The 25,497-nt window shown below is 40.0% G+C and overlaps 1 protein-coding gene across 1 annotated transcript in view; it reads left to right on the top strand.

The window, feature by feature from the left end:
- The first annotated feature begins 5,034 nt into the window (after window positions 1-5,034).
- DNAJC15 (DnaJ heat shock protein family (Hsp40) member C15) overlaps window positions 5,035-25,497 on the top strand; it is a 56,039-nt gene continuing 35,576 nt past the window's right edge. The window contains exons 1-3 of the mRNA XM_080916679.1: window positions 5,035-5,337; window positions 21,834-21,885; window positions 25,422-25,495. Coding sequence (XP_080772805.1) covers window positions 5,236-5,337; window positions 21,834-21,885; window positions 25,422-25,495 — 228 coding nt within the window. The 5' untranslated portion in view covers window positions 5,035-5,235. The remainder of the gene's footprint in view (window positions 5,338-21,833; window positions 21,886-25,421; window positions 25,496-25,497) is intronic.

Genomic DNA, 25,497 nt, shown 5'->3' with positions numbered 1-25,497 from the left:
AAAGAAAAAAAAAACGACAAGAAGAAACTAGATATCCTGACAGCAAAGATCAAACTTGCCCAAGGAACTTGATGTGCCTAGTCAGCAGGAAGTAGTCTAACAATGAATGACATCAACCCCTTCCCCCTTTATCCTTTATTCTTTCCCATATAGTTCTAGGAGGTTGGAAGGGTAGAAGGAAAAAGAATCCACAGAGTAGCCAAAATTCCAGGTACATGATTTTTCTTTTCTGTGTCAGCACCAAGGAGCACTTTTAGACGTTTCTTTTCTTTTTGACACAGGGTCTCGTGTATCCCAGGAGTGACTTTAAACTTGCTATGTAGCTGAGGATGACCTAGAACTTGTCATTCGCATATGGAAGCTAGAGGTTGGTGTTGCATGTTGAGTATTTTCATCTATTTATTTCAATGTATTTTGTTTTACATTATTTATTATTATTATTATTATTATTATTATTATTATTATTATTAAAGTGTAGTAGTTTAAATGAGAATGGCTCCCATAGACCATATATTTGAACATTTCGTCTCTAGTTGGTAGAACTGTTTGGGAAGAATTAGGGGGTATGGCCTTGTTGAAAGAGGGGCCTTTAAGGTTTCCAGTTTCCTGTGTGCCTCTCTGCCTCTTACTTGCAGTTCAAGATGTGAGCTCTCAGCTGTTCCTTTTTCCATGCCTAACCCTCTGAAACTGTAATGCCAATTAAATGTCTTCTTTTTTTATAAATTATCTTAATCACAGTATTTTGCTCCAGTAAGAGAAAAGAAACTAAGACACACAGGATGCAGGGACTATTTCTCTCCAAGGCCACAAGCCTTAGAGTGTTGAGTCTGGGATCATTCAAATGATGAGGACCATGCAGTACAAGTCAAGCAGGAACAGTTTATTTAATGTGGAATTCTAAAGCTGACTGATTAGGGATGCGGCCAGACTCAGGAGCTGGAACCACAACCCCAAACAAGCAGCTCTCAAAGGTCTTTTTAAGAAAAACAAAATAAAACAAAAACAAACTATGAAAACAACAACAAAAACTACACAAGTAGGAAAAGGGGGGCAATACTGGCAACTTGTTCTTTAAGGATATTGGCTGTGCCTGTGTCAGCAAGGTGTAGGGCCAGGAAAGGTGTAGGGCCAGGAAAGGTGTAGGGCCAGGAAAGGTGTAGGGTCAAGAAAGGTGTAGTAGGGTCAGGAAAGGTGTGGGGTCAGGAAAGGTATGGGGGCTAGAACAAGCTAAGGAGGGAAGAGGGCAGGAGGAGTTTAAGACAAAATGGAGTTACCTTGGTCCTTTCAAGAGGAATCAAGCTGGTACTGACTTGGTACCTCCTCCCTGAGGTCTGGATTTCATTTTATTGGAAGGTGCTATGCAAGTCTTACCCAGCGCTAAAGCCTGTGAGCCACAACAGTGACTAGCCCAGAAAAACAACAGTGGTGTTTATATCTTTAGAGTAGCTGTCAGCTGTCTAATTGCACTTACAGCCTGCTCAATAGGGCACTCATGCCTCGTTCTGTAAACTTAGCCAAGAACCCATGACTAAAGATGTTGTAGATTTAGAGGAAAACCTACTACCAAAATGTTATAGTATCTAACTGTCCTCTAAGTACTTATCCTTACATCATAGATGAGTGTAGCTCTCAGCCCTCTTCAAAGACCGATCTTATTTCATCAGCGGGTACTATAGAGATCCACATGTGTCAAAAAGTAGAGAATAAGTATCTCTGGGGTTAGTTGAGATGTCCATAATTAAGACATTGTCACCAACAAATCCTGATGCCTAAGGCTCAGGGAATATTATAGAAGTTGGAGCAGTAAGATCCTAAGAGCCAGAGGACTGGGGTAATTGCTGCAAGATAGTGTCTTCTGGAAATGACAGTGATGTAGCACCCATGAACTCTCATCAATAGAGGTGCCTGCAAAAGGCCACACCAATCAACCTGCCAGTGTGGGTGGGAAGAAATTTAATAAGGCTACCCACTGATTAAAAAGCCAGTGGGAGTTCATGGATTGTGAGGGTAGAGAATCAGTTTTCTCTAGGGACAAGCTTCCTGAAAGATGATAAAATGGTCAGCCATAGATAGATCTACATACTGACAACACTAACACATTCATGCACTGGTGCACACACACACACACACATGCACATGCCCCAAACAATGTTAATTATAGAAGAAGAGGCCATAAATTTGAGGGTGTTTTGGAGCATGGAGTAGTTGGAGGAGTAGAAATATGTAACTACATTATACTCACATATGAAATTGTAAAAGAAGAAATAGTAAGGAACATGTTTGAAGAACTTACTAGATTCCAGCCTGTCAGAGACTAGCTCTCAAGGCCAAAATAGAGACTAGCCATCAAGGCCAAAATGCAACCCCCTCTAAGTCTGGAATGACAAGACAAGCCAGAAATACCTGTGACCTTCCAAGAACAGCCACGCATTGTTCCCTGGCCTCCTACCAGGCTCTGCTCCTCCCCAACCCCCCTCTCTATCTCTTCTCTCTACAGCTTAAAACTCACTGTCTTTGAAACATTAACCAAGACCTTGACAACTGTTTTGCTTGGTCTCGCTCTTTCTTTCTCGACATTTCTACAGAGGGATGGTCCCCCTGTGCTCCTCTAATAACTGGATCCTGCAGGACGGAACACCAGCCAACTAGTTAGGTTCCTTTTTTGTTCTTGTGACACATACCAAAGAGAAATAGATAGCTCCAGGGACTTCTTTTATGGTTGACTAGACCCATTAGGCTAGGCCTGCAGTGAGGAAGACCAAGTGCAAACGTGTTGAAAGGGGCTGCTCACCTGACCATAGCCAAGGAGCAAGAAAGGAAGCCAGACCAACTCTACAGAAGATATAAGCCCAAACCAATCTGGTGACCCTCTTCCTCCAATTAGGTCCTAACTCAGAATCCAACAATGGTGTCAAATTGTTGAGTGATCCACTGATTAGTTCAGGGCCTTCACGATCCACTGACCTCTCATTGCTAGGATCATCACTGGAACCAAAGCCTTTTGGGAGGGCACTTACATCCAACCCATAATAGCCATCATTCTAAGATGGCTACAAAACTGACTCATTTAATGCATTTAGTGCAGGCAATGACGCTCATCACTTCCTGATGGGCAGGCACAGAGAGGTTAAGACGTGTGTTCTTTTCCTGAAAATCCTAACAAAATGTTAAACATTTACTGAGCCACTTCCAAAAGATATCACCAATCTCTGTTATGACAAAGTCCATAGAATATAAGCATACTACAATCTGTCTTTGAGAAGGTAGAATTAGGAGAAAACCAACAGAAATGTAACACACTTCTCTTTTATTATTCACAAAACGTTTATCTTTATTCTTTTTTTTTTTTGTTTGGCATTTGTTTGTTTGTTTGTTTTGGACAGGGTTTCTCTGTATAGCCCTTGTTTTCCTGGAACTTGCTTTGTATATCAGACTGGGCTGGAACTCACAAAGATCCTCCTGCCTCTGTCTCCAGAGGGCTGCTATCTGAGGTGTACACTACCACACGTAGCTATTTATCTTCTTTCTTAAGGAAGCCAGAAAAGTGAGTTGAGCTAAACCCAGAAGAGATTTCCCTTGAAGGGAAGGAAAGGATTTCGCTGCTTTTGTTTTTATCTTTCTTTTATCTTTCTTGCTGGTTCCGTTGAGCCTCCTAAAGAACAAAGGCTGAGAGCCGCGTCGTCACTGGGGATGAGATTTCCTCTAACACTGTCCACTTCAGTAGAAGTGGGAGTGGAAGGAAGTTCAGTAAAGTCTGAAAGCAGCCAGTAATGTTCTCTCCGTAGACTGAAGTCTGACCTGAAACGCAGCGGGCTCGCTACCCTCCTTGCTCTACTGTCTTCTGCTGCGTTTTCCTCCCCAGCCTCCTTTTCTCCTGGCTTCCGCTTTGGAAGCTGTTTTCCAGCGCTTGAGCAGGTGCACTGGCTCAAGCCTGTCTTGCTCTAATTGCTCGTTCACTCCAGGCTAGCAGCCCATGACTGTTAGGGTCCAGCTGCTAGGATACATCATTAGCCTTCCTCAGACTATAGCTCCAAAGACTTGTTTACTCGATGCTAAAGGGCACTGTTCCTAAAATTTGACATAGGCGCACTAAGTTGAACAGACTGGACAAATGGATGATGAATGAATGATATGTAGGCTTCAATCCAATTCACATTTTTGACAACAGATAATTGTAGACTGACTTATAAGAATAATTTTTGTAATAAAGCCGCGTTTCTGAAGAGTTCCGAAGAACTTTTAATACACTATTACATATCACCGTTTCAATTCTTGGTGTTTATTTCCATGTAGATTTTCTGACCCTTTTCTTTTTTCTAGCTAAAATAAGACAAAAACCATGTTCCTTACTGTTCCGTCTCGGTGGCCGAGCCTCCAAGAAAGCCTTTGTGACTATTTTCGTTCCTCTCTAAACTCTGACTTTCAAACGCAGTCAACCTAGCGTGCTCGTGCCCTGGTATACAGTGCCAGTGCGGTATCGGCGTAATCTTTCCTTCCTGATTCTAAATTCCTTCAGGCCCTAAGCATGAGAATAATATTAAGTATATGGATAAATTAAGAGGTTCTTAAAACTTTTAACATAAGAATGAAAAAAATGACCTTCTTATAGACTGGATTGCATCAAGTGTCTAAAGGGTAAAATAGCAGCAAAGTTGGTACAAGGGTTAGAAAGCTAATTAGCTTCAATTATTGCCTAATATCTGTTCAAAAAAGCTTGACTCATAAATTAATAATGAAGTAAGCCTTTATGTATTCAAATTGAGTCAAAATCATCTGCAGTGAGCCCAAGTTTCTTGATCACCAGTTTCTTCCCAGTAATTTCACTAACGGGAAATCATATTCATTTTTGGCTGGGAAGGTCAAATTAGGACGCCCCAGCCTAGTCTCTACTCCCAGGCCCCATCGGGCTGAACTTGGGAGTCTCTCCCAGCCAGGTTTTAGAGGAAATTCAAGATAGACCTAAGGCCCCGCCTCTCCAGGCTTGGTGGTTGTGGTGGAGGGTGGGACAAGTCCTGCCCCAGGAGATCCTAGAAATAAATAACCAAACAAACAGAAACAAGCTAGGTCCTTTAAAGGGTTTGACCGGGTAAGTTTATTGGAGATGGGGTGAAAACCTCCAGCTAGGTCTCCACGAATAAAACCCAGAACGCGAAGTTAACCCGTCGGTCCGCACTAGTTTGTCCCCGCGGACGCCCCGTAGTCAACTCAGTGCGTCCTAGGAGTCCCTGCACTGTTATGGCTACCGGTGGCGGCGTGACCTCCAGAGAGGGGCTGCGCTATGCCGAATACTTGCCTCCTTCTACCCAAAGGCCGGACGCTGACATCGACCACACAGCGGTGAGTCTGGGGGCCGCCACTGTCCGCACCCCTAAACCCCGAGACCTCCCACCCGCTCGCCCGGTGCCTCGGTTAAAGAGGTTGCCTGTGCCCGGCGGGGTAAGACACGCTGTCTCCCTCCAAGTGACAGGGACCACAGAGCAGGCCCGCGCTTATCCAGTGAACATACTGTGGGTCCCCTGGGCCGAGGAGACCCGGGGGTCCCTCCTTGGGGAAAAGTAGTTAAGAACCACGGCGTGGAGATGCGTGAGAATAATTAGGGCCCAGCGAAGGGAGGCGGGAGAGGCTCTCCTCTAGCATCCCCGGAGTCTGGAGCACTGTACCTGGGTCCAGGCACAAAGTGCATGCGGTTTATTCAGGTGGATTCTTTCCTTCAACCCCGTGGGTCCTGGAGATCGAACTCAAGTCGGCTAACACCTCCACCGGCCGAGTCACCCCGCCGGCTCACACCTGGAGAGGTGTATAGGATTCAGGACATACGTGAGGAGGTCTCTTTAATAGCCAGCCTCAAGAACGCTAAATTGTGTGTGAGTCTTCGCCAGTCCTTGGCACTGTCCTTTTTATAACAGGGACTTTTAAAAAACTTCCCTGTGATATCTTGACACGAACTTCAAAGTTTTTAAAAATCAGTGTAATAGTCAAATTGAAATGTAAAGGGGAAGTAAATATCTTCTTAGTAACAAGTAGCTGTTTGAATTTGTAAATGCGTTCACGTTATTGTGTTAGAGGCCGAAATAAAGCGGTCATATCGCTCTCGGATTGCGGCAGTTGTACGTGTGACTGCTACAAATTCAAGCCATCCGGATTTTATTTTTTAAAGGACTTGATGCCTATCCCAGGCTGGCCTGGAGCTTATGATCCTCCTGCCTCCGCCTTCTTACCTCTGGCCTATCAAATATTGGCATCCTGTTGTAATTTTTTTTCCCCAAAAAGGAGAACACTCTGAGGCAAGTTGTTAAGAATGTCTCCTCAGCTTACAGAGTAAGTTCACTATGGAAAATGAAGTCCGAACTAAAACAGAATAAAAGTGATATAAATGGTTGCAAGTTCTTAACAAAATAAAGATGACCGGAAACTTGCTATTCTTGTACTTAATGTCACTGGTGTCTTGTAAAACTTTAAGAGTTAGGGGTGGTTCTTTATTTCTGTGTTGACTGGCCTTAAACATGTAAGGACTTCTGAAATCAGGAGTCCACTATCCACAAAGTACTTTTCCTCTTAGGCAAATTACCTTGGAAGCTCAAAAGGGCCTCACAACACTTTCACAATGTCCCTGAGGGATCCTTGTTGACTCTTTGAGATACTTGGTCTAAATCAAGCCAATGAGGTAGATGCCAAGATTATTGGTAATAACTTTAAGTAACTGAAAATAATGGGAAACTGACAAAAGGGTAAGTGTTAGGAAAGGAAAACATAGCCTTGAAAATAATCAGCCTGACTGACAGAGCCAGTGCCAGGACAGCCAAGGTTATCCAGAGAAACCCTGACTCAGGACACAAAGGAAAGAGAAGAGAATTAGACAGTGAGCAGGTGGTGTAAGCCTTCAGCACTCGGGAGGCAGAGGCAGCCTGGTCTCTAGTTCCAGGACAGCCAGGAGTACACAGAGAAACAATTTCTTGAAAAACAAAAACAGAAGGAAAAAAATAGTAGACACTGATATTTATTAGAAGTTAAGGGAAAACCTTTTCATTTTACTAAATTTACTTTTATGTAAATTGTAGAATATTCCTCTGCGTCTGTACTTACCAAATAGTTTTCCTTTCTTATGAAGCTTATGTTAATAGACTAAGATGTGATGTTCATTTACCTGTATGCAGGACTAAATGGATCAGATAAAATATATATCTAGTTAACCTTGATAAAATAATATCCTACAGTTGTTTGCTTCTAATGGAAAAGGAGAAAAGAAACTTTAGTTAGGACGAGAATATTACCGATACTTAAATGTTTAGATGAAACCCTATTTGAAGTGGTAGCCTTTGAATTCAATTACTTTTCCAGAACGCATAATTTATTATTAGGATAGTAAAACAAGTAAGGCAATTAGCCACCTATGTTTCATTATAACCACTACCTGAAGGTTAAAAATCTATCAATGTATTAGCTAAAATCTTATGTTTTAGTAAGCATTTGTTCCTCCCAAATAATGGAACACTGTCCAATCTTTCCGTTACCATCTAAAACATTTTAACATACTTGGACCCTTGTCCTGGGAATCACATGGGCTCACTATTGTGTATTCATATTTTAACCATGATCCTGTCCTTTCTTTTCCATGGTACAAGTTATATTTACAGTTTAGTGTGACTGTCCAGCATCTATGTTAATACTTGACATGCAGTATTAGGAGCAGGAATGTTATTTTTCGAATAGGAAGGGATGAGAATGATTTTCTCAAGGGATAGAGAGTAAGAATTTCCCATGGCCCAACACTGAGTCCTGCAAACAAAACCACAACTTAAAGTCTCTGAAATATGGTTGTTATCTGAGCTGCCCCCCAGACATGCCAATTCTGCTATTTCCATGCCTTGAATAAAGCCATCAACTCTACCTTCTCCTTTAATTGTGATCTTGAACCACCTAGGTTTCACACACCCCCATTTTATTCCTGACTCTTCATTGTTAGTCTCTTAGTTTTTATCATTTCTCTTCTGTAGCAGAGGATCACCTGTTGTCACACACTTACCTTGATAGCTCACATTCTCCAAGCCTCACACCGCCACCAGTTCCTTAGTACAGACTAGTCATGAGACCACACCTGTTCTCAAAGTTCTCAGTGGCCCAGCTCCCAACCTTAGTCAGGGTGGATACAGAACTATTCGTGCCCTCAGGGGCGTGCCCAGCCATGTTTTCCATCCCTTGGAGTACACGTTACGCCCATGCTGTGGTAAATTGGGTTTCCATTTTCCTTATGAAAACTCCCACTTCTGTGACATTTTTAAAGCTTTCTCTTCTGTCTAATACTCTTTGCTGAATAAGTTCCTCCTTCCTTTTTGAAGACCCAGGTCTTCTGGACCCAGAGCCAGAGCCTTCTCTGACCTGAGTTTCTCTTTTGTAGCAGGAATATTGTCTCCTATTTATTTTCTTAGGAAGTTACCTGGGTTTTTATTATAGCTTATTATTATATATTTGATGGTTAACCCCCACTCCCAGCTTCCCTAGATTTAGGTCTCCCTGGAAACACACCTGTGGGGTAGCTTTAAGGTAGTTTGCAGAGAACGTTCATTAACTGAGGAGGGAGAGCTGATATGGACAGCTTCAGCCCATGAAGTCCTGAGCCAAATAAGGAGAAGGTGTCCCAAGTGGCAGCTTTCTTCTCCCTGCTTCCTGACTATAGATGCCCTGTGGTCAGCTGCTTCTCTTCCCTGTACTCCTTTGCCTTTCCTGCCAGGACGGACACACCCTCGAACCGTGAGCCGTGAATCCTTCCACCACTTCTCTAGCTGCAGAGTGCTGGCATCTCAGACCGGTGCCACCATGTCACGTGCATGCTTAAGCTGCTGTCCTTGTTTAATCATAGCAATAAGAAAAGTAACGAATTCATTATCAAATTTATTTATATCCATATTTATGTAAGCTAAAACTCCAGGCATGGTTGTACACTCCCTAAATCCCAGCACTCCGGAGGCACAGGTATCTCAGTGAGTCTAAGGTCAGCCTGGTCTACAAAGTGAGTTCCAGGACAGCCAGGACTACGAAGAGAAACCCTGTCTTGAAAAACAAACAAACAAGCAAACAACAAAATCAAAACCAGTTTTTGTCTTCTGTTACTACATGGCTAATATGTGGGTATTTGAGTCTAATACTGGACTGCCGCACACTTTTTCCTGTTGATTGTAAAGAAGAACAAGAAATAAGAATAAGTATCTGTCTTACTTATTCTTTCTCCAGAGCTTAGCACGAGGCCTGGCATGTTTATATGGCAAATGCCAAGTAAATAATCAATGTATGATCCGTCCTCCCTTTTCTATCCCAACTATCACTCCTTGAGAGGAAGATTTTTTTTTTCTCTTTGTTTCCCTCTGGCACAATTACTGTCTTTCTTGAATTCAGGTGATGCAGTCTCAAGACAGATGTTTTAACATTTTATAATACTTGGGCAATTTGTATCTATCTAGATGATAGTTATTTACTACTTACACTGTTAGGGAGAATAAAATGCCACAGAGAATTTTTAAACAATTTTGATGTCATTTTAAAAAAATTATCAGTGGCAGCTGCCTTGGTGTGGGCTGCTTTTCTAGTTTTCTGATTTTTTTTTTTTTTTAAATTCATGGTAGTGGAACCTTTTCAGTACTTTTCCATTACCAAGACTCACATGGGAAATTAGGGGAGCAGCCCCCATGAGTTGGCCACCGACTTCCACATGTACAGTGGTGTGCCTATCACTCCCATCAAACAGAACCCCCAAGTTTAATTAGTTTTGTTTAATAGATTGTTGGGAAAGACTCTATAAAGGATAGAAGCCTGGCTTGTGCATGCAACTGAAGAGACCAAGGCCAGAGGACAGAGCCATTCCGCAGGCAGGGACTGAGTGTTTTAGGCTCTGCAACTTTGTTACAAGTGGTTGTTATTTATAGTCACCAAGGATTGCTGAGTTTTGTGTCATCTTCTCGTTCCCATGTGTGTTTATGGAGTCTTCTCTCAGTGTGTAAGGTGCCTAAGTGCTTTAGAAGTACAAAGTCAAAAGATAGGAGTTTTGTCCTGAGGAGACTGGCTCCTAGTGATCCTGTCTGGCACCCTTTGACACCTTCCCCTGGGGCAGACCACCACAGAGCAGGTTGTAGAGTCTTTGATTTTTCAAGAACAAGTTAGTGAGGGGCCGAGCCAGGTGTCACGGGAGACACTTTTCTAGAGTTCAGAGCCACGGTTTCTACTTTGGGAAATCCACAAAGTCTATTGAAAAGTAAGTGAATGAGCCAGACTTTGAGACAGGGGAAGAAAGGGGTTAACTGGTGAATTAGTTAGCCTTGCAGTCTTTGTCAGTTAGAAGGTAGAGTATCATGTGACTTACAATTATTCTTAAGTTTCAATAGAAACTGTTCTTCATATTGCTAACAGTAATTGTTTATATTTTCTCAGTATGATAAGTATTTTTGACTAAGAGATTTTTATGGATGTTGTTTTAGGTACTTTAGCTACTATATGGTTTTCCTCCTGATTTTATTTGACCTAAAACAACTACTTTTGCACAATTCTCTCAAATAAGCTATTTTATAACATTAAAGTTTTCACTTCTGTCTGTGTGTGACTCTGGTGTGTGTGTGTGTGTGTGTGTGTGTGTGTGTGTGTGTGTGTGTGTGTGTGTGCCTATGGAGATCAGAAGAGGGTCTCAGATCCTTGGGTGCTGGGAACCAAGCTTGGGTCCTCTGGAAAGTCAGTGAGCATTCATAAGCACTAAGGTGTTTCTTGAGCCCTGGTGTCTCTGTTCTCATTCAGTATGTGTGAGTAGTTAGGAAGAAGTAAGCTAGTATTTAATGACTGTCTGCTATGCACAGGTACTGTGATGGTCTTTTTCTCTTTGTATAAACCTGTGTGGGGTTTCATGAGGCTTTTCTTTATTTTACACATAAGAAATTTGAGACGTAAAGAGGTTAATTAAGTCTCTCAAGGTTACACTGATAGTAAGTTGCAGGACTGAAGAAGGAAGCCAGTCCTGTTGCTATAGAACATTACCATTCCACCACTTAGATAAAGGAAATGGATGGATTTCCAAGAAATGCTCTGTAACCTTGGCTTTTATGATAATTTTCAGGATCTTCAGATAAACAGATACGTTTATAACTTCTTAAGCTTCAGAGCAGATAGATTTGAAACCAAGGATTGAATGATATAGCATGAACATTGTGAGCCATGAGTGCAGTCCTTCTCAGCAGTTTCTGTCCTCCAGTAAAGTGGGTTCTGGGAAGGGAGATAAGTTCCCAAGTAAAAACAAGAAAACACAAAATGCTGTAGATAAGGTATTAAGGTGTTTCAGTCTTAGGAAATTACCCTAAGATGGAGTTCTACTTTTAATTCTCCCACATCAAGAGATTATTCATTCAACTGCTTTCCTGGCTTTTCGGACTGTGAGCTGTTGGTGAAAATGTATTTCTTTTGCTGGGGTGGTGGCACATGCCTTTACTTCCAGGGGAGTGGGGTGGTATGCCTTCATTATTAGCGGTTCTGAACCAGCTCTATGACATATTGTCACAAGGTACCAGCTGAAAGAGCAGTTCAGGGAAGGACTAGTAATGCCACTTGTACACGGATCAGACCGTGGTCCTGCCTTATGTAGAGTACCACAGTGTACCCTGGGTGAGCGAGAGGAAGATAACATTAGAGAGTTATAATGTGTTAGGGACAGCAAAGGCCAGTGCTGGTCTCTAGTTCTAGTTTTGCTAAGTAGAAGATACTATACCTTAGATTGCTTTTTAAAATGACCCAGTGAAGAGGTAGTTGTTTAAGACATTTTTGTGAGTGGGCATTAGAGTCAGATAGATGTTTCATTGTGAGCTCATCTTGGAAAGTAGTGATTTTTTTTTAAAATAGTCTATTGAATATACTTTTTTTAAAGGAATGCTGGGGTACTGATGTCAGTGTATACTTAGGCTGAGTTCTAATTCTAGTGTAGACAGAGCAGCAGTTCGTAAGACACGTGACTTCTGGTCCTCGGTGCCTTTCTTTGAGGTGTGACTTTGGCCAGGTCTTTTTTTTGTGACACAGGCTTACTACAGCCAGAGTGTTGACAAAGCAAGGCCATTGAAAAAGGAATAAAATGACCTTTTTGTACTAAAAATTCTGCATATATTTCTTATACTTCTCAAAATAAATAGAAATGAAAAACTTCCCCAAAAGTCAACAAATAAACTTGCTGATGTGAGAAGCTTATAGATGAGTATTATGAAGATGGGATGTGGGAGAGTTGGCAAGGAGAAGGCTGATATGAACGTAGGTGCATTAGTAAGTTGGTTTTGCTTGCTTGTTTTTGTTTGTTTTGTTTTGAGGCAGTGTCTCACCATGTATCCCTTGGCTGGCTTGAGACTCATTATGTAGACCAGGCTAGACTCAACTCTACAGAATACCCCACAGCCTCTCCAAGACTAGCCCAGTATTTAGTCCAGCCAAGTCAACAGGTGAAGCACCTCGATGTGTACTTGGGTTAAGAAAGAACCTGAAGCAAATTTGCAGCTTAGTTGGAAATTTGCCACATCCTGTCCTTCACTATGGCTGCCATGACTGGTTTGTACATACATTTGCTCACACAGAGCTCTTTATGCTACCAGGAGAAAGTGCAGGCAAGACTCAGCATTGTTTTGAGTAAAGCCAAAGTAATATTTAAAAGATTATTCCCAAGAAATCATTATGTAGCGAAGCTTTGAGTTTGGGAAATTTTCATTTATTATACTGATGAGTTGACTACAACTCACTGGAGGTGAGCCTAACAGTTGTTTTCTGTGCTTGACTTTGGTTTTGTTACATTGTTGTCATGCCCCATCTATTCATCAGTGTTGTTATAGAGTTTAATGCTTGCCTTTGGCTTAAAAGAAATTAAATAAAAATGGCTTAAAAGCAGAATAAATAGAACTGTGCTAGCTGTGCCTGTCCTTTTTGCATGGGACTATCCTGAGACATCAGAGTAGTTTTGAATGGGGCTATCCTGAAACATCAGAGTATTTTTGCATGGGGCTATCCTGAGACATCAGAGTATTTTTGCATGGGGCTATCTTGAGACATCAGAGTATTTTTGCATGGGGCTATCCTGAGACATCAGAGTAATTTTGCATGGGGCTATCCTGAGACATCAGAGTATTTTTGCATGGGGCTATCCTGAGACATCAGAGTATTTTTACATGGGGCTATCCTGAGACATCAGTGTATGTGAGGTGGAACAGCACTGTTGAGGGCTGCATAGGTTGCTTTGGACTGGCCAGTAAGAATGAGAAATTCATGCAGCTTGAAAGTTTGAGGTAAGATCATTGTAAACTTTCACTTCCCAGTGTCATTTTAAGGGCTGATGTTTTGTGTGTGAGTCTTTTGGTCTCTGGGGCAGCTCCGCACACTACCCTTACTTGGAAGCACTGCCCCGTCATCTCTCCCCAGATCCTGCTGAGTCGTCAGTAGCCTTTGTTACTCCCTCTTCATATTTTCCCTTTACTTGATGTTGTTTAAATTCAGAGCTTTCTTTGTGGAAATTGAACCAAATAATAAGACAATACAAAACACTGAGTTCAGCAAAAGTGATTTGTTTGCGATTAACCCTTGAGAATTGATACCCTGCCAAGAAACAAAGAATGATTTTGCTTAATCCTTCTCATTCTTCTTTCCCTCCCCTCTCAGCCGAGTGCTAATGCATTCCTATACAATGTATCCTCTTCATCATAGCATGTAGTTTAAAGTAAGCCCAAAGAGAGTTCCTCAGATTTCCTACTGACCCTTCAGCCAAAAGCAATTTCGTTTTTGTAGTTGTTCAAGACAGTAAGTAACTTTGACATTCTACCTCAGACAGTATCAGAAAAATCTTTTTACCTTCAAAATATAGAAATCTTAAACCTTACCGTTTTTATCACTAATCACCTATGATTTTTTCTTAGATTATGTAATATACTTACAATTCATTTCTGTGCCTCTTGTTTTTTACTGTATTGTTGGATTTTGCTTTTTCGACATGACAACTAATAGAGGTCCTTAGAGCTTTGTGACAGTGTTAGGTCTCTGCTGGAAACAGCAGGGCGGCTGGAGTCCTGAGGTGACCCAAAAGGCCTACAGTGGGGTGTCCAACCTGTGGGCTTCGTGCAATTTGGTCCAACACAAAATTATAAACTTACTTAAAATGTAAGAGTTTTGTGTTGGTCTTTGCTTTGTAACTTGATTGCATGGCACTTGAATGTGAACTTTGGTAACACTGTTATGTTGTAATTCCTAATTCCCTTCCTCTCTGTTCTGTGCCTGCTGGCCTGGTTATTCCTCACACCAGCTCCTGCCTCCTTCATGCTTGTTCTCTTTGTCTGTGGTGATCTTTCTTAGATGTGAATATGGCTTCTTCACGTTCTACAGCTGCTGTTTTTAAAGTCACTTTCCTCAGTGAAGCTTTTGTGTCTACTTTGTACACATTTGTCCTGGCTTCATCACTTTATCTCCCCCCTGCGCTGCACATCACTGCGAACCATTGTTTCTTGTGTATTCATTTTTGGTTTGGTTTTGGTTCCCTTTCTGCCCCCCTCCCCCACACCCCCTCCCTGTTTTAACTTTTTTGAAACAAGATCTCACTTTGTAGCCCTGACCAGTCCAGAACTCATTTTGCAGACCAGGTTGGCCTTTAACTCACAGAGATCTGCCTGGTTTCACCTTCCAAGTGCTGGAGTTAAAGGCATGTACCACCATGGCTACAGTTTGGTTGTTTATTGTTTCAGCAGGACAGGTCATAGACCCCTGGGATTTTGAATCATACATATCTAAATCTTCAAAGAAAAGGTTTCACAACTAATACTTGCTTGGTATGGCTTAAATATAGCTTGTTCATTCTCTAAAGCCATCAGGGTGATGGAAAGCTGGTGGTTTTATCAAAGCAGGGAGAAAGACCAGTAGGACATATACACACACTTCCTGCCCACCTCTTGCCATGTGGCTCTACATCACCAACCTGTCAAGAAGATCCCTGGCTCTTGAGGTAGAATCATAAGCCCCAAATAAAACATTTTTTAAATGACCTACATGAACTATGACATTGTATTATAGGTATTTTTAAAAACATACTATCTATATTTTTTTCAGCACATATCCTATTCTCTGAGACATTTAGCAACTTTGATGCACGGATGTGTAGATAGTATGTCATTGTATGAACCATTTTAGACATTTGGTTATTTTAGTACAGTTGGTAGAAAATGACTGAGATTTACTAACTATTCCTAATTCTGCATTTAGCTTTTATGTTCCTTTTAATCTGATTTTTCTCATTTTGTCACTGGCAATCTAGTTTTTAAAATCTCATTGTTTAAAAAATAGTAAAAAGTATGGGAGATGGTTCAGTTGGGAAAGTGCAAACACAAGGACCCGACCCACACCAAACATCATCATCAGGGCATGCCAGCAAAACTGACCGAGGCAGACCCTAGCTTCTCTGTGCACACACACACACACACACACACACACACACACACACACACACACACGACAAAAAGATTCAAAGATTAAAGTACACCTTCATTCTTTCGGCTGGATCAAAGTAAGGCTTGCTTACCCAAAATAGGATTAGACATGCAATTAAGAGATTGTTTACCTCGAATGTGTAAGCCTGGCTTAGCCCTCAACACCACAAGAAAATGCAGTCAGTCATGGTGGCACTGGATTGCAATTCTAGTATTCTGGACATGGAGTCAGGAGGTTCTGGAGTCAAGTGTTCACAGGAGACCATGGTTCAAACAACAAGAAAAATATAAACAAAAGCCAAAATAGCACCTTTAAGCTGAAGATTAGGTTAGAGCTAACATTTTAGTAAATAAGTATTATATTTTACTGAGCAAATGTGAATTAGTGTTCCACAAAGTGATATAGAGAACATGTTGATAGAGCTCTGTGCACTAAACGGTGGGTGTTCAAAACCTTATGGGGGCTGTTTGTTAGTTTGATGGGGGGATTGTGAATTTTTTTATTTCTTTTGTTTGACTCAGGGACTCAATATATAGCCTTGGCTGTCCTGGAACTCGCTATGTAGACTAGGTTGGCCTCAAACTCATAGAGTCCTCCCGGCTCTTTCTTCCTCCCTCAGTGCTGGAATTGAAGGGACATTCCACCACTGGCTTCATTATATTCTTAATGTCTTTATGTTTTACTGACAAAGCATGGGGGCCTGAGTTATTAGAACCCACATTAAGAAAAGCCAAGTACAACAGTGCACACTTGGAATCCCAGCACTGGAGAGTTAGACACAGACAGATCTCTGGGATTCACAAGTAGTACTTGGTGTATTCTAGGCCAGTAAGAGACCCTGTCTCAAAAAAAATAAAAAGTGCTTCTTGTCTAAGGAATACTACCTAAGGTTGCAACTCTGGCTTCTACTTCTATACACGCACATATCCATATCCACATGTGAATATATACATACACACATATATACATACATAAATTAAGGTCAAATTAATCTGCTCTGTGTGAACTATTTGTCAGACTAAAGATTGACGTTTTTATATTTCCTGTTTTCTCCATGTGGAATTAGAAATGTGGCTTCCTCTCCATAAGAATCATTCCCAGCTGTAGAGGATTAGAAAGAATTATTGGTAATTTATAACTCAGTACTTGTGCTTGGGAAGAAGACCAGGTACTATATAGATGGTGAAGAGTACATGCTTTTCCTGCTGAGGACCTAGGTTCAGTTCCCGGCCCCTATTTTGAGCACCTCATAACCGCCTGCAGCTCTAGCTCCAGGAGATTTACCGCCCTCTTCTGGATTTCCTGGGTTCCCGCACTCATGTGCACAAGCCTCTTTGCACATATACAAATAATTAAAAAATCAAAAGACTGATGGGCTTTAAAAAAAATCAAGATGTAGTACAAGCAGACGTCAAATTCCCTCTGTAGGCCAGGCTGGCCTCCAAGCCTAGACGCTGCTGCTTTGCCTCCCACATGCTCGGATTACAGGCCATGCCATCCGTGCTCAGCTCCCAATGGCAGAGCATTTTAGTGAAGGATAAGGAAGGGAATAGTATTTTCTAGGAAATAATATCCTATGTCAACTAAGTTTTGGTTTAATTCTGTTTCAGTCTCCCATTTTCTTAACATTTCCATATGTAACTGGATTAAAAGGACTTATTCTACCTTTAAAAAGCTAGTTGTGCAGGGTAGACACATCTTTCAGATTGACTTCAGTTTTCACTTCCCCATAAATCCTTCCTTCCTCAAATTATCTTCAACAAAATCATCCACTTACTGTGAATTTGCTGTCAGTTTATGTTATGTATAAACTATTGAAATTAATATACGTAAAGAGATAATTCAGACAGGGCATTTTAATTACAGTAAATAAAATGGGGTTTCAAGTAGTCTTGCCATTCTTTGTCCTTTAGTATGCAAATAAGATGTGATTGCACAATTTTGGTCATTTACTTACTGAACTTATTTAATCCTGTGCTCTCTCTCTCTTTGTTTGTTTGTTTGTTTGTTAGTGTATTTAAAAGTCATAAGGCCTTTTTCACTTTTCCCTTTATAAAAACTCTTGATACCTAGAAAGCTGCACGAGACAAAAGCAGTGTGTATATACAACTTAAAGTAATAAATACATTGGTTTAGATAAGGATACAGTATTGTAAATATTGTAACAAGAATAGCAGGAGAGATCTTTGGAGACTGACATGGAGACAATATTGGAGGCCTACTATGTGCAGGGTGTGTAATAAGGTGGCGGGTTAGTAAGAGGCACAGTGTTCTAGTTGTAATAAATGGATAATTTTGATGAAGGAAGTGGGCCTGGGAAGTTAATCAAAAAGAGACAATAAATCGCCAAGAGAAGCAAGAGCTGGGGAATATTCCTCAAGTGAGAAGGCAAGGCTCACGGAAATCAGTGAGAGTTCAGGCATGAAGAAACACTCATTCAGCAGACCCACTGCTCAGAGAGATCAAGGCAGAAAAGGCATTGGGGAGTTGTAAACTATTTCTCCTTCGTCCTAGGTCAGCCAGAGGCCAGAGGGCAAGAGTACTGAGAGGTAGAGTTTTAGAGATAAGGGAGATGAAGGAAAAATACAAAAGTAGACAGAGGCGGATAGAGAATGGGCCTGGGGAAGCAAGTAGGGAAATAAGTTGAGTACTCGGCACTTAATTGAATTAAATTGGTTTGTAGCTTTTAAATACAATGTAGTTATACAAATTATTAGAATAAAGTCATTGCCTAGGGCGTTAATATTTTCTAATAAAATATCTTTAGTACAGAAATAAAGTCTCTTTGTAATTGTAGAGGCAACTGTTAGATTTCTGAAGACATCGGTAAAGAGACCAGTGTCTAACCTCACTAGATGGAACTGTTTCTTAGCGCGCACAGCAAGAGGCAGCTTCTCTCCCTTGGGAAATTGAGGGGTCTGTCAGTGGAAAAGTTGGTAGAAAGAGGGGCTTGAGAATGGGAAACTGCTGTAGCTATGAGGGCCTATGGGTCCTCCTTCCCTCCATCCTCCTGAAATTGTTAGCTCAGCAGACATTCATTTCTGTTTCTTTCATTCAGCTGATTCTTTCAGCTGATAAGGCTGAGCAAGGTCATCTGTAATCTCAGGGGAATCCGTTTTAACAATAGAAGCTTTCTGTCAGCAACTATTTGTCTCATATATTTTTTAATTTTTGCATTAGCAAAATGTTGCAATAATTATCGGAGAGAGTTTGAAACTAGAGTAACTGTTATATAGGAGAGGAACAAGGAGATCCAAGTCCTTTTCATCCAAAGTATTGATTTCATGGTAAAAGGTTTATAAATGGACATTACAGGCCAGAAAGTAAGCTTTATTTAGAACAGAACCTGAGGTGTGTATGTGGAAGCAAAAGTGTAAGACTGGCCAGCAGTAGCAGGTAGCCTTGCCAGACCTCATTGGCCAGGTGGTGGAGCATGTTACCTCTTGTGTGTTTATGGGTGGGCCTGGTTATATTCAAAAATTAAAATTATTTGTGTATGTATGGTTTATTGGGACTTACATCATTCTCTTGCTAGTAGTGAGGTAGCCACATACTCTTGGAGGCCATTATCAGACTTAGGGTAACAGTCTGATGTTCCTGGTGGGAGTTACTGAGTGCTCATTCACCGTGTAGCTGGCAGTGATTTATAATGCTCCTCATTTGTGATTGAACAAGAACAGGAAGTTGATCACATTAAGGGCAAAACAAGGAAGATATTTTCCTGGGGCAGGAGGGTTCTGTGGTTTCTGACCCCTGACTCCCAGCTAGCTAATTGTCTGACCTCAATTTTAAAGCTTTGTAAATGATTGTGTTTAACTTAGGGAAGATCAATTAATTTTCTGGAGCCTTCCTCAGAAATCAGTTCTTTGAATCTTCCTGTACCCGAAGGACTTGGCTAACACTTCTGTCACAGCAGTGGCAGTTGGTATTGGATGGTTACTTTACTGGTTTATTAAAGCAGTTGGCATTTACTACTTAGCATGTGCCAGCCCGTTGTGCCGAGCCCTTTGTAGACATGCAAACACTCTGTCCTAACAATGGCCGTGAGTGTTTGCAGACTTGCTAGCAGTTTGGAATGCACCAATGGACAAATCAGTTCTACAAATAGAATGTGGAGCTTTACATCCCAGCAGGGATATTTTCTTACCATGTTGCACTTGCTGGTGTTTTCTGCTTATGCTTGAATACTTTATCATGTTTGTGAGCCGTTTAGATGTTAGCCCTATCCCCCACAAACACTGCTGAAGTTTGCACTCAAGACCTTTTTCATGTAGGCACATTGTCTAAGTCCTTGACTCTTAAGAATTTTTTTAAACGATGAAAGCCTCTGGCCTAGTGTCCTGCCTGCTCCTACCGGGTTGTCTTTTGCTGCTAAGTTGGAGGAATTTCATCTGTATCTTAGGCATAGGCTGCTTGTTGTGAAGACTTCTGCCAGTCTATAGGAGATTGACACTATAGTATTACTAAGAACAGGAAGGGTTAGCATAGGCAAAAATGGATGTCTCTAATGAGATGAAAATATAAAATCTATAATGATATTAGATTTTCCGAAGAAAAAAATGTTTGATTAAAACAAGGTCATTAAAAAAGATGTAGAAAGTTCATAATACCATGGTACATAACACCAAGGAAATCTCTCTTAAAAAAAAAAAAAAAACCATATGTGGTAGTTTAAATATGCTTGGCCTAGGGAATGCACTTTTAGGAGATACAGTCTTGCTGGAGTAAGTGTGGCTATATTAGAGGAAATGTGTCACTGGGGGTAGGCTTTGAGGCCCTCCTAGCTGCTTATGAGACAGACTTTATCCATTTACCTTTGGAACAAGATGTAGAACTCTTAGTTCCTCCAGGTCCATGCCTGCCTGGATGCCGCCATGCTTCCCGCCATGACAATAATGGACTGAACCTCTGAACTGTAAGCCAGCCCCAATTAAATGCTGTTCTTTATAAGAGTTGCTTTGGTCATGGTGTCTCTTCACAGCAATGGAAACCTTAAGTAAACACTATACCTCTAGAGCATTTCCTGCAACTCAATACTTAATTCCCTTCTGTTTAGTAAGTAAAAGCCTAGGTAATCTAAAAAGAACTTGGAAGTTTCTCGGGTCTCTGAGTAGTTCAGTTGAGTAGTTCAGTGCTTTTTTTCATCTGCAAGGGGGTGAGTAGTCCTTTACTAGTGTCACAGGCTGGAGGAGTTTGTGGTAGACTTGACCCAGGATGGCAAGACTAGGGGAATTTGCTTCTCTGTGAAGATCTCTAGAAGGCTCAATGATTTACTGGACATTGGCTTTTGCACCATTGTGCAGCTGCTTTTTCTGATCTGATGATTATCATTTTAGAGTCAAATCATGATTTATCTTTGATTGCCTAAGACTTAGTTGTATCTTTCCTCTTAGAACTGCTGGCTCACTTTTGGGTAAGTTCTGTATGGGTAACCATACCTTTTGGTTTCAAAAAAACCAAACACAAGGATCTAAGGGAGATTTGAAATCGATGTCTGACTAACAAGAAATTCCCCACTCTAGAAGACAAGACACAAGGATACTGGGTCCAACCACTGTTGAACCTTCTTTTTTATGGTTGACGTATTTTCCTAGAATGTTTAAGGAAAAAAGCTTAGAACATAGAACCATTTTTAAGTAGATCTTTTGCATCAGAATTTGTTCATTAACTTTATGACATTCTGAATTAAAGGCTTTTGCTATAAAATAATTTTACCTGTCCTAAGAGAATAGAGAATTTAAAAATCATTTGTTACTTTTACTAATTTTGAATTTGATTTCTTTCTTAAAGATGCATCTAAGGTGTTATTAAAATTCTAAGTAGAGAAAATGCAATTGAGCATTGATAAAGTTTTACAGAGGAAAATATGTGATTTTACCTTTATGGAGGACAAACGTTAAACCCACTATTGAGAATAATCTACAGAAAAGACTTTAACAGTATGAAACCCTTAGGTAGAATGAGCTCAGAAATTAGGTGAAAATCTGAAATTATTTTAGGTTACTAAAAATGAGCTAATAACCAGGAGATGGTGGCATTCAGGAAGCAGAAGCAAGCAAATCTCTGTGAGCTCAGGACCAGCCTGGGCTAAAAATCAAGTCCTAGTTCCAGGAGAGTCAGGGCTACACAGAGAAACCCTGTTTTGAAAAATCAAAACCCTGTTTTGAAAAATCAAGAGAGAGAGAGAGAGAGACAGACAGACAGACAGACAGACAGACAAAGAGCGTCAGCCAGCCAATAAAGCAAGCAGCATACAGAATAGACAGTATAGATTTTTAAGTTGTACTTATCCTTGTTACTAAGGAGATTTACTTCCATAGCATTACGTGCATGACTATAAATGGTACTGTGTCCTTCCTCCGCAGGGACGAAGGTTGTTGGCTGTAGGACTGGGTGTTGCAGCTGTTGCATTTGCAGGTATGTTGTTTTGGTTTTCAGACATAATACATCCCCACTGTTTACAGGTAACCTAGCAGTAATCAGTCAAGCACAATAAATAAGCTTTATAGTAAAGAAAATTATTGGTCAGTGAGCTAAGAAAACTATTGCATAATGGTTGATATTCCTGCATTTTCTTTTTCAGTTTTATGTATAGTATGCAACAATAAATCTTTAGGATGGGCTGATGAGATGGCTCAGTGGCTAAAGCACTTATATGCAAGCCTGAAGATCCAAGTGAGACACTCAGAACACATGCTAAAGTCACACAGTAGCTCCTGCCCTCCCAGTGCACAGTGGAAGGCTGAGACAGGATCCTTAGAATTCCTGGACCAGCCAGCTTGGAGTATATACCAGTTAACAACAGAAAGGCTGGGTCAGACCAGGTCATAAGTGCGGCCAGCATCCTAGGTTATCCTCTGACCCTGTATACTCACTGTGGCATATACATTATTTCCCCTCCCCTATACGTGATAAAGAAAGAACGCCTGCTAGAGAGATAGTTCACACTTTGGAGCACTTGCTGCTTCCTCTCCCAGAAGACCAGAGTTCACTTCCTGGTACCTACCTCAGGCAGTTCACAACTGCTCTAACTCAGCTCTAGAGGAACCAACTCTTTTCTTTTGGCTTTTGCAGATACCTGCCCACAAATACCTAAATAAATGCTAAAGTAAATCTTTAAAAGATTATGTTTTAGTTATTGCTGTTAACTGATCATGTGTTTGTGTACATGTATGATGTGTATGTAACTCTGGGCAGGAGTACACAGACAGCTTTTGACAACTTTAGGGAATCAGTTCTCTTTTTACTACAGAGGTTCCAGGATGGAACTTGGGTTGTCAGGCTTGAACAACAAGTACTTTTACCCTCTAGTCATCTCTCTGGCCCTCACATCTTTAATACAATGTAATACAAGAGATGGGGGTTCTTTTATACTCTCATATTTATATGGAAGTAAACATTTCAAGGTATTATCTTCGGAAGAATATAGCTGTTCCTTGACTACTTAGTCATCTTGTAACTGTTGATACATTTTTTTTCTTTGTTTATTTTTTGATAGAGCTTTTTGTTTGTTTATAAATTTGTACAAATTTAGTTTCACCACCGCAATTATTTTATTAGAAAGATATTTTTAAAGATACTTATTACTCAATTATTAACTGACAACTTTAAATTACATAGCGATTCCTTCAGTAAATGTTAATTTGATAATATTTCCTTGTGTTAGTTTTTTTTTTTTTTCTGTTGCTTTGTTAAAATACCTTGATAAACAACTTGGGGGAGAAAGGGTTGTTTTACCTCACAGTTCCAGATACAGTTATCATAGCGGGGAAATTTAGATGCCAGGAACTTAAATCAGCGAGCCACATCCACAGTTAAAACAGAAAGAATTAGTGCATGCATGCTGTGGCCAGCAGTTCTCCACCCTCACTCAGTTCCGGAGTCTCTGCCTAAGGAATGGTGCCGCTCATAGTGGGCATTCTTCCCATACCACTGAACATGATGAAGACATTGTACAGTCGAGTCCATAGACCAGCCTGAGCTAAGATGGCCCTTTATGGAAACACTCTTCCCAGGTGATTTTTAGACTGTGTCAAGGCGACAGTTAAAATTAACTATTACACCATGTATTTGAAATGTTTGTTTCTAAATTCTATGGATTTGACTATGTTAATTGTATTTTTCTTTGGATAAAGCTACATTCAGTGTTATACATTTAAGTTTCAATATAAAATGACAGAGTTTTATTTGGTTCTATAAGGTATTTCATACAGTTCTCATTAAAAACAATTAGAACTTACATGTACCAGTTTTCTGCTACAGTTAACTATTTCTGAGCTTTGATGAGAAAAAAGATGATTTTATAGAAATCCTGAAAGTTGTCATAAACATAAATCAATTTTAGTACTATTATAGGGTAGGCATAATTATAAATTCAACTGTGAGCTTTTCATTTTATTTTAGAAGCATATATAATCTGTTCTTCTTTCATACAATGACAATATCTACTTCCATTTGTTGCAACTAGATCTTCTAGTTTATGTTTAAATGAACCTCAGTATCACTTCCCGAAATCTTCAACTTTCCTTTTCACTAAGATAGGACTTTAGTTGGTTACCTAATTGTGGTCTTCAAGAACTTTGAGGTGATTTGAAAGCGAAATTTTTTTAAAGTGATATTTTGTAGATGGAGTAAAATGGTAAACTATCTTCAAAGATCCAGGTAGTTGAATTTTCCCACTGGTACTTTTAGTTTGCACATGAGCCTCTGGCTGGTGTTAGAATTTAGGTTTGTGGTATCTTACATGGTTTTCTAACAAGCCCTGTGGGAAGGGCACAAGTAGAAAGTGTGCCTTCTGATGGTGTTCTTGGGAGGTGCCCTCAGAAGGACTTCAGAACTGTATTGCTGTGGATTCTCATTGTCAACACAAGGGGCTCTTACAACACTTAACAAAGGGGACTGAAGTCAGAGGTTAGTCCTTCTTCCAAAAACTCAGATATATTTTTAGAACAAAACCTCATATTAAATTTTCCATCTTTGGTAGATTGTTAGGAAATCTCAGGCAAAGGCCAGTTTAGCAATTTTGGTTTAACAACTAACATTTCCTCTCACAGAGTTTCTTACTATTTCTCTAAGTATAAAAAAATATGTGTTTTCTATTTGGTTTTACATTTCCTAAACCAATTTTACTTCTCAGTGATTTGATCACTTAAATTAGAGACATTTACTCCAATATGTACATGTAAAAATGTAAATTTGTCTTTAAACTTAACCATTTTAACTTTCAATTTCAGTATTAATTATAATCTGAAATATAACAATAGTAATTGTAATCTTTTGATTAACTTAGAGATAATTTCTGAACTCTTTCTAGGTAACTTGGAGCTAAGAGTGATACTAAGTTTTATGGATGAGAAATCACTGGAATCTAGCAATTTCTAAATGAGATTATACATTTAAAAACCAAAAAAAAAAAAAAAAAAAAAAAAAGAGAGGAAAAATAGAACAAGATTTTAGAGAAAATAAACAAAGTGAGAAAAACAGATGATCAATTCTTTAGGAAATAGCTTCCCATGTGGTTGCTTTACCATGCGTATTTCAATGTGATTATCATCGTAAGTACCAATATAATTAATCATTTAGTATCATTAGTGTATGTTTCAGTGACTTACCCTGTCCAGTTTATTGTGGAAGAAATATTAAGATGTTAATTATTATATTCTGTAACATTGTATAAGTATAAAATGTTATACATATAAACACTGAAAACTAATTCTATTATCATGAGCTAGAAATTGATAGGTGTGTTGCTATGATAATATTAAAGTCAAAATCTGTTTATTTAGTAAATTACAAGTTTGAAAAATAATAGGTCGTTTTGATGAAATTTGAATACTCATTTGAAATAGCACTTTAAAGATAAACTATCAGTAAATTATGTATAAGCACCTTAAAAGTAATGATTGACATTGATTATGAAAAACATATTTGTGTTTTTTCTACTCACTGTATAGGTCGTTATGCATTTCAAATCTGGAAGCCTCTAGAACAAGTGATCACTGCAACAGCAAGGAAGATCTCCTCTCCCGT

The sequence above is a fragment of the Micromys minutus genome, assembly GCF_963924665.1.
Source record: "Micromys minutus genome assembly, chromosome: 5".
Lineage (NCBI taxonomy): Eukaryota > Metazoa > Chordata > Mammalia > Rodentia > Muridae > Micromys > Micromys minutus.
Note: the sequence above shows the minus strand (reverse complement) of the source record. Positions and strands in the feature narration are given on the sequence as shown.